This window comes from Lycorma delicatula, chromosome 12 (assembly GCF_047948215.1).
Source record: "Lycorma delicatula isolate Av1 chromosome 12, ASM4794821v1, whole genome shotgun sequence".
Taxonomy (NCBI): Eukaryota; Metazoa; Arthropoda; class Insecta; order Hemiptera; family Fulgoridae; genus Lycorma; species Lycorma delicatula.
This window is the reverse complement of record NC_134466.1, coordinates 37,258,962-37,276,131: the sequence shown is the minus strand read 5'-3', so window position 1 is coordinate 37,276,131 and position 17,170 is coordinate 37,258,962. Positions and strand designations below refer to the sequence as shown.

General features: G+C 31.1%; 1 protein-coding gene across 3 annotated transcripts in view; it reads left to right on the top strand.

The window, feature by feature from the left end:
• The first annotated feature begins 461 nt into the window (after positions 1–461).
• The window catches only part of Mccc1 (Methylcrotonoyl-CoA carboxylase 1), a 44,106-nt gene continuing 27,397 nt past the window's right edge, over positions 462–17,170 (top strand). Inside the window, exons 1-5 of one of the 3 annotated variants that reach the window (XM_075379786.1) lie at positions 462–548; positions 3,910–4,096; positions 6,569–6,786; positions 8,724–8,871; positions 11,616–11,849. In XM_075379786.1, the coding sequence (XP_075235901.1) occupies positions 4,034–4,096; positions 6,569–6,786; positions 8,724–8,871; positions 11,616–11,849 (663 nt within the window). In that variant the 5' untranslated portion in view covers positions 462–548; positions 3,910–4,033. Of the gene's footprint in view, positions 549–578; positions 903–3,909; positions 4,162–6,568; positions 6,787–8,723; positions 8,872–11,615; positions 11,850–17,170 lie in introns of those variants that run through there. The other 2 variants (XM_075379785.1, XM_075379787.1) reach the window with 2 other exon arrangements.

Below are 17,170 nucleotides of genomic sequence, written 5' to 3'. Positions count from 1 at the left end.
TGTATTAAGTGCTTCTGTAAATGTTAAAACTCTTTGATTTGATTAAATGGTGGGTTTGAGTCCTAACCTTTACTTCACTTTTATTTTTATTGATAACTTATTAACGCCCATCGGGCTGGTCTAGTGGCTAACTCATCAGCGCAATTTAGTTAATTTCGAAGTCGAGAGTTCTAAGGTTCAAATCCTAGTGAAGGCAGTTACTTTTATACGTGGATTTGAATACTAGAACGTGGATACCGGTGTTCTTTGGTGGTAGGGTTTCAATTAACCACACATCTCAGGAATGGTCGAACTGAGAATGTACAAGACTACACTTCATTTACACTCATACATATCATCCTCTGAAGAATTATCTAAACGGTAGTTACCGGAGGCTAAACAGGGAAAAGAAAAAAAAAGTTACTTTTATACGGATTGGAATAGATCGTAGATACAGGCGTTCAGTCCAATCGTGAACGAGTTGGCTAACTCAACGTCAGCTTAGATAGCGTTGAATAACAACATTATCTCAACACATAACCTTTGTAACCTTTTGCTTAAATTTAAAGGTGTGTATTTATAGTTCTAGTTTATTGTGGAAGATTGATAAGCTAATGAAACAAACAATTTTTTAAATTAATCTTTTTTTTTTTTTTGTATTCATAAGTTTTATTTGTAAGCGTATGTAATATTTTCATTGAATGAATTAGATTAGATACGGTTATTGCGTAATTTGTTTTTATTTTTATACTTATAAAAGTGCTTGTCATTATATTCTCAACATGTGTTAATAATTTGTAGAATTTCTCTGTAGTTTTGTGATGATATTTTTAACTTGCAAACTAAACTTTTGTTATAATTTTTGTTTCATTTTTAACTAATTAAAAAAAAAAAAAAATGATACAATTTCCGTTATATTTAAGGTATGGTTTCAGTTATTTAGTTCTCTATTTACTTTTAAAGTTTAATGAATTATACATTATAAGCACCATTAAGTTATTTAGCAATTTGTTAAAAATGTTATTAAAATCTGTACTTAAATTTGTCATGAACAAGACACAGTTATGGGCTAGTTTCATAGTAGTTTAACATGATGCCAATATTTTAAAAAGTTGTTAGTTATGAACAGTAAGAAAATTGTAGAAATTTTTACCCTCTTCATTAAAAAAAAGTGTAAACTGTTTACACTAAACTAAATAATTTGATTTTTCATAGCAAATAAAACTATCAGGAGAATTACAGTGTAATATATTGCATTGAAAAGTAATAAATTGAATTCCGGTTAATGGGCTCACTGGTTATTCAGCGCAGCCATTTAATTGGGAGAGTTTTAATGAATTAGTATTTTAATGAAGTACATATTTTTGTATTAAAAGGCAGTCATTATTTTGGCTTTTGCTGCTATTTTATTTATCAAGCTTTGTTTTTTATAAATGATATAAGACTATAAAAACAGTTTAATTGTTTTGAAATTTAATAGTATTGTTAATGTAATTTTAATACTGCATTAAAAATAAAATCCTGAATAATAAAACATTAAATTGTGTATAATAATTAATAGATATATATGTCAAATATGTCAATAAACAGATATGTCAGTTTTATGTTTCTTAATATGTCAATTAACAGATGTATATCTCTTCATTTTCCATTAATATCGCTAAATAGGGCCATATGGTCCTGAAGTGGTCCAGAATCCATTACACATTCAGTTTGGCAAATACAGCTAGAATTGCTATATGTTAAAGTGGAAAATATGGTGATCATATCAAAAATGGGTTATTGGGTTCTTTGCAAATCTGTGTTTTAGGGGTCAACTAGTTCATCTAGACCAAACAAATATATATATATATGTATGAATGTGTGTTGCTCTGCTTTTGACCTTATATCTCAGGATTGACTGAACTGGTTTTCTTCAAATTAGGCTCATATATTTATTTATATTATTTTATATATTTATTTAGGCTCATATAATACATGGTGCATTGGAATTTGTTAATCAGGGTGGGCATATCGTGAAAAAACCAATTTCGATTTTTCTCAGACATTTTAGAGAAAACTTTATTAAAGAAAATTTGTTACCTATAATGCATATATAAATAAAAAAAACAATTTTTTAAATCAATCCCATGTTTTAAATTTAAATCTATGGTTTTTTTTCTTTGACTCCCTTCAATTTAAATATTCTTTAAAAAATATTTTGAATGTTTATACTTAGAGCTAGCAAGAAATGCCTACAATTTTTTAAGTTATAAACTCTGGACCTCAAAAGCTTTTTGAAAATCTTCCTTTTCTCTTTTCGTAATAGTTGTATAAAAAGATGAAATTATTTTATTACAAAAAGAAAAGTCAGAACCTTTAATCTGTAAATTGAGGGGAGTAACACATAGAAGTAAGTATGATATGCCCACTGCTTTTCAATTTGTATTTTAAGAGACAATACAGGAATTTAAGAAAAAATGTGAAAGTGTAATAACTATAAAATTTGAAAAAGTCAAAAACCTTAGATCAGCTGACAGCATTTTTCTTTTGGGAGAACAAAAAAAAACTGGCAAAGTACTGCATGAATTTTCCCGTCTGCTCTGGCCAACTCATACAATCAATACTTTGCACAACTTATTCATTTTGTATTTTTCTATTTGTAAGTTGTAAAATTAAAAAAATATATATATATTTTTTAAGTTAAACTTAACAATTTTGTGTAAGTATACTTTTCTTCTTTCTAAATCTAACACCCCCTTTAAATAGGCTAAAATAAGAAAAAGAGAATTTTCAAAAAGATTTTTCTACATTTTAAGTTTGGGTCTATAGTTTTAAAAAAATTGTGTACACATCTCTTTGTAGCTCTGTAAATGTAGTATTAACTTTCAAAAACTGTTTGAAAACTGTTTAAATCAAACTGTCTGATATAGAACAAAAGAATAAAAATCTGATTTTGAAAGTTAATACTTCATTTACAGAGCTACAAAGAGATGTCTACACAATTTTTTTAAAACTATAGACCCAAACTTAAAATGTAGAAAAATCTTTTTGAAAATTCTCTTTTTCTTATTTTAGCCTATTTAAAGGGGGTATTAGATTTAGAGAAGAGAAAAGTATACTTACACAAAATTGTTAAGTTTAACTTAAAAAAATATATATTTTTTTTAATTTTACAACTTACAAATAGAAAAATACAAAATGAATAAGTTGATTTGAACCGATGTGCCTTCTCTTAATAAGATACAAATATTTCATTAATTAGAATTTTATTTGGCTATAACTCAGGAACCACTGAAAATAAGTACAATTTATGATATATTGTTGAAAAGCTTGCAATGAGGGCTTAGTACTGGAGTTAAGAAAAAGTCCAAAAATTCAAATTTTGTTTGGATTTTGGGCTCTTTTGGACACTTTTGATTCAGTCGATTGCAATTAGAAAGGGGTGTGCACAGCTAGATGTTACAATAGTCCTAAATCCAAAATTTCAACATTCTATGGCATTTTTGAGTTATCCAAGATACATATGAACATATGTACATACATACATATAATGTACATACAGATGTCACGTTGAAACTAGTTAAAATGGATTCAGGGATGGTCAAAATGAATATTTCTGTTGAAATCTGGAAATCAAAATTTTTCGCGATCACAATATTCCTTTACTTTGTACAAGGAAGTAAAAAACACATATTGAGATGGGGGGGGATGAGATTTTTGGATTATATATGCATTGTAGTTAACATATTTGCTTTAAAAGGTTTTCTCTAAAATGCCTCTGAAGAAAATCAAAATTGGTTTTTCATGATATCCCATATATATGTAGCTATATTTTCCAGAAAAGTGAAATTTATTATTAAAAAGGTTTAGTCAATTTTTATTACTTACTGTGAAGCTAAGAAGTATAGATATTGAACTCAGATTTAATTTTAAAAATTGTTGTTTCAGGTACGTAATACATCTAGGATGGAGAAGATCGTATTCAAATTCTGTAAAAAAAGTAGACATCACAAAAATATTAATTGCAAACAGAGGAGAGATTGCTTGTCGTGTAATACGAAGTGCAAAGAAAATGGGTATAAAAACAGTTGCAGTATACAGTGATGCTGATAAAAATTCTATGCACGCTGCTATGGTGATTTTTTATATTATTTTTGCCTAATATAATTCTTCGTTCACCCATCACACTAGTTGATTAATGTTAGTAAATCAAAATATAGTAAATGCATATTATACATTTTAATTTAAATATATTAATCAAAGTTTCTGAGACAGAAAGGAATTGCCTATTGCTTGTAACTGTTTGATAACAATGCTTTTTTAGTGTTTCTAGACTTTGTATATCAGCTGATAAAAGCATTGAATAGATCAACTACCTATTTTTCCCATGGCAAAAAATGCTTTTGTGTTATCACCTTTTTTTTTGTTTAACCTGCGGGTCCGAAGTCAAGCAATTCTTTCCGCAGAGGATGAGATGAGTGTTTTGTAGCGTGTGTGAAAAATGCCATGCCTGACCGGGATTTGAACCCAGGACCTCCGGGTGAAAGGCCGAGATGCTACCACTCGCGCCATGGAGGCTGGCGTGTTATCACCTGGACATGATATATTTGTTGTAAATAACTAAATGTTAAAAAACTGATAATTAAAAATTAAAACCCAGCAACATACCCAGACTACTTTCCATTAATACATATCATCCTCTGAAGTAATACCTTATGGTGGTTCTGGAGGCTGAACAGAAAAAGCAGACAGAGAGCCTGTAGCTAACACTACCACCTGCCAGCTGCTACCACTTGTAGCTAATTTTCTACATGTTTTTCAACATATACGTTCTAACATATAATGTTTTTGTATGCAGTTGATTATACTATTTATGGTACAGCAAACAAAGTAATACTTAGGACACTTTCCTGAGGTATTCAGTTTTCCAGCCTGAAACTTTCAGATACTGTCCTTCCAATTCGAACTCAGAAGAATCGATTGCTGAGGAAACCCCTGATAAATGGGAGGAGACTACCTTGTATACCGTATTCATGAAGTGTATTAAGGATTCCTCTCTTCCATGCTGTGTCACATCTTTTTTAAATTGAAAAATACAGCAACCAGTTGTTGGCAAAATAAAAAGGCATTTTGAATAGCAGCTTACAGGGCAACTACATGATCAGTAGATGATCTACACTGGCGGAAACCGCATTGTTCTGGGGCAATTAGGGCATTTCAAGGTACCACACTAGACAATGGTTTACCATTCATTCCATCATCATGCATAAGGTACTGGTCAAGGAGATAGGATGATTTATCTTTACCAGGTTTCAGTGCAGTAATCATCAGTAACTCTAACCAAGAATCTGGAAACACCTGGTCAGAGAGTATTCTGTTATAGTTATACAAAAGATGTTGTAGGCACCATCTGGGAGGTGAGATAACAAACTGAGCTTGATATTATCATTTCCGGGGAAGTATCAAAAGAATTGTTCAAGCTCATTATAAAAAAGCGTGTATTTAATTCATTTTGTGAGTCTCCAATCATGAGTGGGATGATGTAAGTGAAACTGCGCCAAACGACCTTCCGAATGTGTTCATCATATCAACTGTCATGGTAACAAGGTCTCCACCACTTTGCAGTCCAATTGGCTGCAATGAATGAATGTACCAATCCACACATGGTTCGAACCTTTCTCCATACAACACATGATGGTGTTGTATGAAAAATGGATTTGACATAATTCAGCCAAGATTTTTCTTTAGCACACTCAATCACTTGATGGTAAACAAGCCTCGCATTGCAGAAGGTGCGCAGAGCAATTCAGTCATCAGTCTTCGATTGAAATTATGTAAAGCCCTAACTCTTGTACGCCTGTAATCTTTATCCCACCAAGAAACAGTAGGCCTCCTTGGCTTTCCAGATGTTGGGGATGAATTCATATGTGCTATTGAGAATTGGGTTTGTAAACTTGGCAAGTTGGTTGATCGCGCTGTCATTCATGTGATACTGGTCAAAGGAATTTTTGTACTCTATCCAGGGGGAAAATTCTGTACCACCCATCTTTGTGGCTGACTGAAGCAAATTACTATTACTGACAGATTCACACTTTAAAAAAATATAACATAATAATTGGTTGTTCTGAGAATTCCTCACTATTTCAGCAGCGTGGTTAACATACTCTATTAAAGCTGAGCACAGTCTACTGAGTATGATAAATATGGGTGACTCACCAAGCACCTCTGTCATCACCACATAGACTTTTACTTTACTGCTGATTAAGATCTTATTCTATTTAATAGTTTATTCATTAATTACATGAGTTAAGTTAATTTTGTGAGTTTCAGTTATTCCTACTTTATTATTAATATGTACTAAATTTTATTTATTGTTATAATGTGGCTGGCAATGTAGTCAACAAATGTTAAATTAACCTAACAGACTAAACAAGTACACATTACAGTAGGTTCAGCTGTGGATTCATCAATTCGGTTGTAAATTTTTACCAGCAATTCTTAGAGTATTATAGAGTACTTGACCACTGAACTAACTATCCTAGTACCCATTACCAATGAACTATCCTGAAAAATATTTACATATTTATTTTTATCAACAATATTTCAGGCTGATGAGGCATATCATATTGGACCATCATCATCAACTGAAAGTTATTTAAGAGCTGATAAAATATTATCAGTCGCTAAAAAAACACAAAGTATTGCTATTCACCCTGGTTACGGTTTTCTTTCTGAAAATGCTGGATTTGCAGAAGAATGTAATAAAAATGGTATTATATTTATTGGACCTCCTGCATCGGCTATTAGAGACATGGGAATAAAAAGGTTTGTATTATTTAAATTTGCTTTATTAGTGTGAATATTTAAAAAAAAAACTTCAGTCTCAGTGGTGTTAAACGATTATTTTTTAAAAATTAATTAAAGTTAATAGTTTAGTTAGTTGAAGATATCCTTCATTATCTGCTGTATACTATATAATTCTTTTTTCCTTTTCATTTTTGTTTCAACATTCTTATGGTACTAAATTAACCAACCCAGGGAATTTTCTGACCCTTTGATGATAATGAGTTATTATGTTGACCGTTTATAACTTACTGTGGTAAATAAAAAAATGTTTAATTACCAAACAGGACACAATTCCAAAACAAAGTTATCTATTTTTCAAACAAATTTTACATTAAAGTCAGTATGATTCAGTAACAATACCTCAATATCATAGAACAATTTTCATTTCTCTCCATTCATCTTCAGTATTCACACACGCATGAACAGTTTCATCAACTTTCTAGGAAACAAACAAACTTTTATATTTCATATTATTATAAGGGTTTGTTCAGTAGTTAAAAGAGACAACTGAATGTAGAAAATTTATTTAGTTAATTACAATGAAACTAATGCTGCTTTTCAACATAATCCTCGGGCTATGTTTAGGTACTTTTCCGATCTTTCTGTGAGCTTTCTTTTACAATAGTAAAGAATTATTCATTTTGTAGTCTTTTACCTGCTCACTATTACTGAACTTTATGCCATATAAAAACTCTTTCAGAGAACCAAACAAAAAGAAATCTGATGGTGAGAGATCAGGGCTGTAAGGTGGATGTGACAACACCTCCTGACCTGACATTTGAATGGTGTCCCATGTCTTTTAGTGGTATGAGGCAGATGTTATCATGCTGAAGAGCCTTTTGAGAGAGAATCAGGATGTTTCTTTCTAATTGCAGGTTTCACTTTATTTACTAGCATATCACAGTAGCACTTATTGATTGTAAATTGTTCTTCCAAATAATCACAATAAATTGGGTCTTTGTAGTTCCAAAACACTATTAGCATCACTTTACTACCTAATGCGTAGTTTTGAATATTTTCCTGGCAGGGGAGCTTGGATATTTCCATTCCATACCCTGGCATTTGGATTCCAGCTTAAAATTCTAAAAGTTGTTATGTGAACTAAAAGGTTCTTATTCCAGAACTTTTACAAAAGTCAAATCTGTTGTTTAAGTTCTGTAATAATGTGAATTAGGGAGTCTTTATAATTTTGATTCGACCATCTGGGAACGCACTTTGAACACATTTTGTAATAATTCAGTTTATCATGAATAATGAAATGGATTGGGGTGATACATGAATTATAAAATTTCAACAGTTTCCCAAATTGTTATGCTTCTGTCCTTATGAATAAGATCCGTAATGCGATTTTGCAAAGCATCACTCAAAACTTCCACTGCAATGAAAATCAGATAGTTATTCTGACCAATTTAAATGTTCAATATAATTATAAAAGTGTCCACAGTTAGTATACTTTTTACCATTATGTTTTTACATTTGTTAGTCAAATTCAGCTGGTTATGCACCTTCAGAAATAATCTCATCACAGCATGCTATTCTGCCATGGATCACATTTCAAGCAAAGCCGACTTATAAAATAAAAAAAAAGAGTTTATAATAATAAGTTCTTTTTGAGCAGGTGATATTTTCTATAGTATGTGTGACTGCCTGAATGTCAGGTGGTTTCAATTATTCTATTAAATAGTTATTCTGTTGTTGCTGTTTGTCACTTTAATTATTGATTGATTCTCGTATTTATTTCTGACAGCCAATTCAGTTTCAAATCTCTTGATAGCAGTTATTTACTTGTATGAGTGTACTGAGTAAAGTAAAACATATAAACTTATTAACCGAAGCTACTTTTGGAACTCTTATTTAATTATCTACATCTACTTTATATGTTTATAAATTCAGATTTTTTTATATATCTGTTTCAGTACATCAAAAGCCCTTATGGAATCAGCTGGTGTTCCAATTATAAAAGGTTATCATAAAGAAGATCAATTGGATTCAACGCTCATAAATGAGGCCGAAAAGATTGGTTTTCCAATCATGATTAAAGCTGTACGAGGTGGTGGTGGAAAGGTTGTTAATCATTTTTTATCGTACTATTGTCATGAATATTAACTATTTTATACTATTGATTATTAACTCATTACTAATTGTTATCGTAACGAATGACATTTACACAGGCTGATTATAGACTTAACAATTTTTAGGTGTAAGAAAGTTATTAAGAGTACTTCAACATTCTTTATCAAAATGTCATTCTTTTCATAAAATTATCACTTAGGTTTAATATGTAAACCATTGGTGATGTGACAAACAAGTCATGATCAATTTTATATTATATTCGATTGAGCTTATGTAATATTACTTCTATGACTGCAGCAGTAATTTTAGTTTAGACTTAAGCAAGACTAAAAGCTATGGTTATATTAAACACTTGAATTTTATTGAAAACCCATAAAAAAAAATCAGGTAGCATCAGATTTATGGAATGTGACGTCATATAATTGGATCAACGGGTAATCCACCAACTTGGTAAACAGTTAACAATAAAATTGAAGATTTCTGTACAGTATTGTGATGATGTAACATTCAGCTGGAAATGAAAATGTCCTTGTGATCTGTATCTTATTTCTTATGGAATGAACAAATTTGCTAACCAATCTATTTTATCACATTGATTTATGTGGACAGTGATCTGTTACAAGACTGTTTCTTAACAGCATCAAAATCACACATGTGATCAGTTGATGTTTCATGTCAAACAGAACTGATCTTGAACAAAATCTGCCATAAATTGAAGGTCTGCTAGGAGAATCTCTACCTTACTGAATGTAAAATTTTCATTGAATTTTAGATTTTTTCTTGATACCAAAACACGTAGGTGAGCATGCTCCTGTCAGTGCAAATAGCTATTTTTCTTGTTGAATTGACTGGATGCTGCTAGTGCATGTAATGAAGGAATTCATATTGCGACATTAGGTGAGTTATAACTCGATATATTTTGCCACAATATGACACCTCAACCAATTCTGTAAGTTTTCTGAAAGAATTTTATTCCTTCAAATTTGTAAATTTCTTTTTGGGTGACTTCGTATAATGACTTATAATATTAATAACATCTGTAAGTATTAATATATATTAATAAAAAGAACCTTGAATACAATAGATTGCAGTGGATGGTACTTTATATAATTATACTGTGTGTGAAAAAATGATGAAAGACAGCATTCTGTAACAGTAAAGTTTATTTAATAAAAATTATTACTTTTAAAAGCAGTTAAAGGAAAAACATAAGCCTACTTACTCCAGCCAAATTACACTTAGAGAAAAAAAAATTGTTGCCTGAACTTTTATAATTGGGAATGGTAAAGGGGCTTACAATGAACACAAAAAAGAATAAATGTGTGAATGTAGATGGTGGAGGGGTGATTTGGATGGTTGGGGGTTGGAAAAAAAATTTCCAATACAAAAGTTGTAGATAATGCAAAATCTACAACTTTTGTTGAGGTCACTTTTTACATAACCTCAAAATTTCTGAGAAAAATGTGAAAAATCTCTTATTTTTTTTTATTTCTTATTTTTAATTTCCACAAAAATAATTTAATTTTGATGAAACTTGGTGAAAGTATACCTTTCTGTGTAAGCTCAAATTTGTTTGATGTCAACTTTCACCAGAAATCATAATAATACCATTTTTCACCCCTTTTCAACACCCCAAATCAACCCTCCACCAACCTCGCTTACGCATTTATTATTTTGTTTTTATTTTTACGTTTATTATAAGCCCCTTTACTATTTTCACTTATAAAAGTCCAAGTAACAATTTCTTTTTCCCTCTAAATGAGTTATTTCAATTGGTTTATTATTATGCTTAGAAATTCAGTTAATGTGGTGGTTTAATTAATTAATCATCATCAAGTTTAATTCATCAAGAATTGTTGGCATAAGACTGAAAAAACACCTGTTGGTATGTAACTAAGTTTTTAATCTGTTGTAAGGTATCACCAGTGTATGAAAATTTGTGTGATGTAATTTTTTATGTAATAACTAATATTTTATGAGCAGTTTGCTCAATTAAAATAAATATCAAAATAAAGTTCATTATTTCTGTAAATTTTATTTAGAGAACCATACAGCTCCATATCTGTTACAGCTCATGGTTTCATCAGTAATTCAAAATATAAATTCACATAACATTTAAATATTCTAGAAAATATGGAAATATTCCAGCTAAAATTAAAAGGATTAGAGATAATTAATGTACAAATTAAAAAACATCCTGATGTAATATTTAAAAAATTCAGAATTGTTAAAATAAAGAATCAGAAGGATTAGTTTCAATAATTTTTACTATTAGAGTGACAAAGCAGAGGAGTTCATGGTATTAGGGATGGGGAGTGGGAGGAGCTTAACATTGCTATTTGACAGTCCCAACTCAAGAAGATTCAGTGCTAAAAGGAGTTTTGAGATTGGAGGTTCTCCATTCTTAAAACAAAGTGACAATGCTAGGAAAGTCAGAAAATAACACTCCAATCATATAAAGTGACATTGTAAAATTACACATTATTTCTGTTTAAAGTTTATTTCTTGCCTGATTATTTCTTATATTCCTGTTTAGATAGATTCATGCTTAAAATCAACCCCAATGTTTAATAAAAATGTATCAGTAAATGAATTGTTCAGATCAGCCTAATAATTTACAAGTTTTTAGAGAACATCCACAATATTTTCATTAATAAACATGTTTTTTATAAGCTTAGATAAGTTAAACTATTGTTACAAATTTTTTTTAAAGTTTTATTGTTTTTATAATTCAGGGAATGAGAACAGCAATGAATTCAGATGAATTTGTTAATCAGATTGAATCTGCAAGAAGAGAAGCAATGAAGTCATTTGGAGATGATGTTTTGTTATTAGAACAACTGATATTATCACCAAGACATGTTGAAGTACAAATATTTGGTGATCATTATAATAATTATGTTTATCTTTTTGAAAGAGACTGCAGTGTTCAACGACGTCATCAAAAAATTATTGAAGAAGCTCCTGCTGTAAGAATTTTTTATTTATTTATTTTTAAAATTTAATTTTTTTTAAATTGGCATTGAATGATATGTTCATTTATTTACCATCAATAATAAAATCTGAAATTTATTGATGATCTAATTTCTTTAGCTTAACATTACCTGTTGGCAATTATTCATATTCTCCAATTTTCAGGATTTTACTTCCCAAAACATTCCAGATTTTACAGAACCATCTGGTTATAAGGATCATATTGCAAAGGATTGTAAGATCATATTAATGTTTTCGTATTTAATAAATGTAATGCAAATAACTGACCATGTTTACTTACTTTAATTTTGTTGTAAGTTTTTTTATTGCATCTAAAATCCCATCAGTGATTCGCAGACATGTTTTGATGCTGGAACTTGGTGATATATGACTAAGTGGCATCTCACTGTACTCCGGCACTTTTTTTTCACTATTCCATGTTCCCATATAATATTTTATGCTTTTCATTAGTTTCTGTATGTGCTCCGCCATCTTGATTTATAAAGTTATATTTGTGATTAACTTTGAAATGTTGGAAATCAGCAGCTTCTTGAGATGTAGTGCATTAGTCACTACATTCATGAGTGACTACATGCATGAGTCACTATGAATGGCCAAAGTTTCATCACTGAAATTAGTAAAATTTAGAAGTAGAATTCACATGCTACAAACCATATAGTACTGCATATAGTGGTTGCTGAAACCAAACTGAATTGATACTTTATTGTTTTCAGGACCTGTTCTTTGATATCACAGTTGTAAACAGATAACTTCAGTATCCTGACATAAATTAAATTAATTGAAAAGAATTATATAAACTCATAAAAATGCAGAATAATATTGTTATGAATAAATCTCTAAATGAATGAACAGGTGAAAATTAAATAGATACTCAACACTATTATTGTGTTGCGGAATAAAAGTAGAAAAATGTGACTGTATGCAGTTAATGAAAAAAAAATACTTCATAAAAATTACTAACTTGTTTAGGGTGAGTTAAATGATTTTTAAATATCATCATATTTTATGAATAAAAATTATTTACCCTGTTCAGTTTTCAATTTTGTCTTATTGATGTCTAATATCATTAGATTATTTCAGAAGTTGTGTAATGATGTGTACTTGCGGTTTTGAAATATATACCAGGTGATTTTTTAATTTACTACATGCTCTTGGTATTTGTTAGTAGTTAATAATCATTGGTGCCAATTATCATTACAGAAAAGAAACTATATATACATATTATAACCATGATTGGTTAGGTAATAGGCTGTCATAATGATTGGTTATAATCATAACCAATCAGTTGTCCAATGATATTGCAGCATCATAACTGGTATTCATAATTAAGCTAACACCACTGTCGAAGAACTATGATATGAAGAGTACTAACAGTTGAAATGTAATCAAACTTAATAGGTTATATTGGGATGTGTTATCTCAAAAGTATTATTATTATTTTTAATTTAGCTAGCTTCCAATAGTGAAAAAAGAGAAATATTAAAAAATACAACTGCCGAAAAAAGCATTCCTGATAAACATTGTTCTTTTTGTTCTGGTTTGGTTCCTTGCAATTTTGTATTTTACTAGCAAATAGCCTGTTTGAATTTTGAAAATCAGATGATTTTTGCAGAGTTATAAGAGCACCACATTGCCTCCCAAAACAGCACCCCAGGAGTCCCTCTTAGTTGATGGTGATAATTGGTCTAACCTCGCAAGAGGTGCTTGCATCACCTCACCATTTTAGCCTCACACGCTGTCCCCATGGTAAACCTATTATTATTAAACAGACATTTTTTAAATATATTTAATATTATTTTATTCCACATAAATTTAATTCTACTATTTTTGTAATATTATTCATTTGAATAACTCAGTTCAAACCCAGCTCACACAGTGATAGAGGTTCACAGTTTATTATTGAGTACATTAAATTTTTTGCTTCAACTGGCAAATCTCCGCTACTATATATATATATATATATATATATATATGTATACATATTTATATAGCCTATGACACTCCCAATAACCTAAGGATTCCAATGCGGGGTCAACATTTTAATCGGTTCAGCCATTGAGCTGCTGTGACGGAACAAACACACCCTAAATACATTACACTCTTTTTTGGGCAGCCGTGTAATTAATCACTGCTAATAATGTTAATACAGGTTATGGAAACCCCCAAAATATTAGTCTAAACTTCATGATGTAAATAATTTAAGGATCATCTAGTATACAACATTAATAAAGGGTTGAGCAGAGGAAAAGCATGTTTTTTAAATGGCTAGTACTCAGCAGAGGGTATTGACCTTCAGCGACCTCTGGCAGATAGCTAAAAATATGCAGTTTCAATCGCTGTGGAGTGTAGAATGTCATATGTTGCTGTCTAGCAGTTTTTTTTACAAACAATGATTCTGTAGTCATGGTTCAATGTCTTCTTTCTGTTGAAATTTTAATATCAAACGTCGAGGTGCAGTTCCAGATTGAAACACCATACTCTGATGGCTTGAGGTGTTTAGTAGTGGATCTGTGATGAAAAAACCATCTGGCTTTAGCCGTTCAGTCAAAACTCCGGGAAACATAGACAGAGTGAAAAGGACTGTTTTTGCTAGTCCGAAACGATTCGCTAGGCAACAGGCTGTAGCATTGGGTATTTTGTGTCATTTGCTTCATTGTATCTTACACAGTCATCAACCATACAAAAAAATGATTGTCCAGCAGCTAACCGAAAGGGATTTTGTGCACACAAGAATTTTGTGACATAATGAACACCATTCTTACAGAAGATGCAAATACCCTAATAATGATGAGTGACAAAGCTCTTTTCCATCTGGGTGGCTATGTTAATGTTCAGAACTGTCAGTACTGGGTGTCAGAGCCCATCGGGTTGGTCTAGTGGTGAACGCGCTTTCCCAAATCGGCTGATTTGGAAGTCGAGAGTTCCAGCGTTCAAGTCCTAGTAAAGTCAGTTATTTTTACACAGATTTGAATACTAGATCGTGGATACCGGTGTTCTTTGGTGGTTGGGTTTCAATTAACCACACATCTCAGGAATGGTCGAACTGAGAATGTACAAGACTACACTTCATTTACACTCACACATATCATCCTCATTCATCCTCTGAAGAATTATCTAAACGGTAGTTACCGGAGGCTAACCAGGAAAAAGAAAGAAAGTACTGGGTGTCAGAGAACCCATGTGAACTACACTGAAAATTTCTTCACAGCTCAAAAATAACAGTGTGGTGCAGTGTCTCCAAGATAGGGATTGTTGGTCCTTACTTTTTTGAAGGGGAACCGGAGTTACAATGACATACGTCATTAATGCGCTTCATTGACATGTTAAAGAATTTCCTGCATCCAGAACTGGACAGGCATTGAGTGAACATGAGAGAAATGTGGTTCCAACAGGATGGTGTTACAGCTCACATGGCGAGAGCATCGATTGAAGTGGTTCAACAGACGTTTCCTGGACATGTCATTTCGTGATTCAGTGATATTTCTTGGACCCCGCACTCTCCCGATCTATCGATTTATGACTTCTTTTTGTGGAGCCACCTGAAATGAAGAGTGTACGTGAACAGGCCGCACACAATCGAAGACCTGAAAATTTCCATTCATCAAGAAATTGAAGCTGTATTGAATGAAATGTTGGAGGAAACTGTGCTGAGGAGAGGCTCCAAATTTGCATCCAACAAGAAGGACGTTATCTTACTGACATTATTTTTTGAACCTAATTAAGGTATGTTCATTTAAAAATGCAATAAAAATATTATTATTTAATGTAAAACTTTTTTTCTGTAATTAAAACATCCCAAGTTATTCAGTAGCGAAAAACATGCATTTCCTCTGCACTATCCTTTATTAAAGCATAACTGGCTATCTAAAAGCTTTGTCCAAAGATTTAGAGAAACGACACTTATGCATATTCATTTAGAAAAATGGATATGCATAAGCGCATTTAGAAAAATGGATATGCATAAGTGTGTTAAATCATTCTGGAGTAATACAATATTCTTTTTTTTGCATCTAGACCATAGCAACATTTTGATTTTGATTAATGAAAATTGATTCTAATCTAAGTACATTCTATTGAGGTAATGGAATCAGAAGCAACATTTATAAGTCACAATTGGATCATTTGAATAACTACAGTTATAATGGAGGTACAAAAAGAGATTAATGTAAAAGGATAATAAAAACTTCAAGACTGAACGTAGTGAAAGGGCCTAATAAAGCTATTGTAGGAAAGCAAACTAATCATTGAGGGCAGCGCTGGTAAACAGCATCAAAGCAATTCATCCTATGCCTCGGAAATCTTTAGAAATGTACAATAGTGTTAAACTCTTGGCATAATCTAATTGGCTGAAAGCCTTTGAGTGTTATTCCCAAACCCATGAATTCCCAAACACACAGAGTATTGTGTATAGTCTTCCCATTACTTCCTACATCTTGAGTTAAATAACAAACTCTTTGCGAATAGTTTGTAAATTGAAATTCCATGATAGGTCTGAATATTTTTTAAACATTATTTTTGATAATAAAAATTACCAAAAAATATTTCAAAGAAGTTAGTGTTTGTAGAAATAGTTTATTTTTATCTAAAGAGAATGGTATTGATTATTTTAAATAGAATGGAGTGACAAATATTTCTGATACAGAATTTCTTTGAAAAGATGTCTAGCAAATACGACATAGAAATTTTGTAAAACAGTAGTGTAACTTTTTTAATGTCTGAATGACCAAGTGGATCTTTTAACCTGAATTTAGCTTAAGCCTTTTGGGGCTGTCTATCAGATGCTGTTAAGTCTCTGATGATTATGGAAAATGAAAGCAATACATTTTTAATTACATCACATGTCATTGTGATGAACCAGGGGGAGATTGATATGAACCTTTTTATTATTTTTTTATTTTATAACTTTTACATGTTCCAATTTTTATTCTCAAAGAAATTAAAGATTGAAAAGTTTAGTGCTTTAGAAATGGCAGCAAAAGAAATGGGATTCCTAATCAACAAAGATAAGAGAAAGTACACGATACTGCATAAAAAGGGGATAGTAAGAAGAGATTAAATTTTAATTGTGGATGAAGAGGTGGGTAAATACAAGGGCGGTTCAAAAAGTAATCTCAATTTGGCTATAAATAAAAACTTACACATATAAAAGTATTTTATTATATACAACTTAAAACTACAGCTTTTAACTATTTTTTTATATAGTCATTTAACTTCAAGCATTTGTCATAGTATTTCACCAATTTACAAAAATACCTTAAAATTCAGCTGCCTGGGTACCTAGTCAACCTTTCATGGC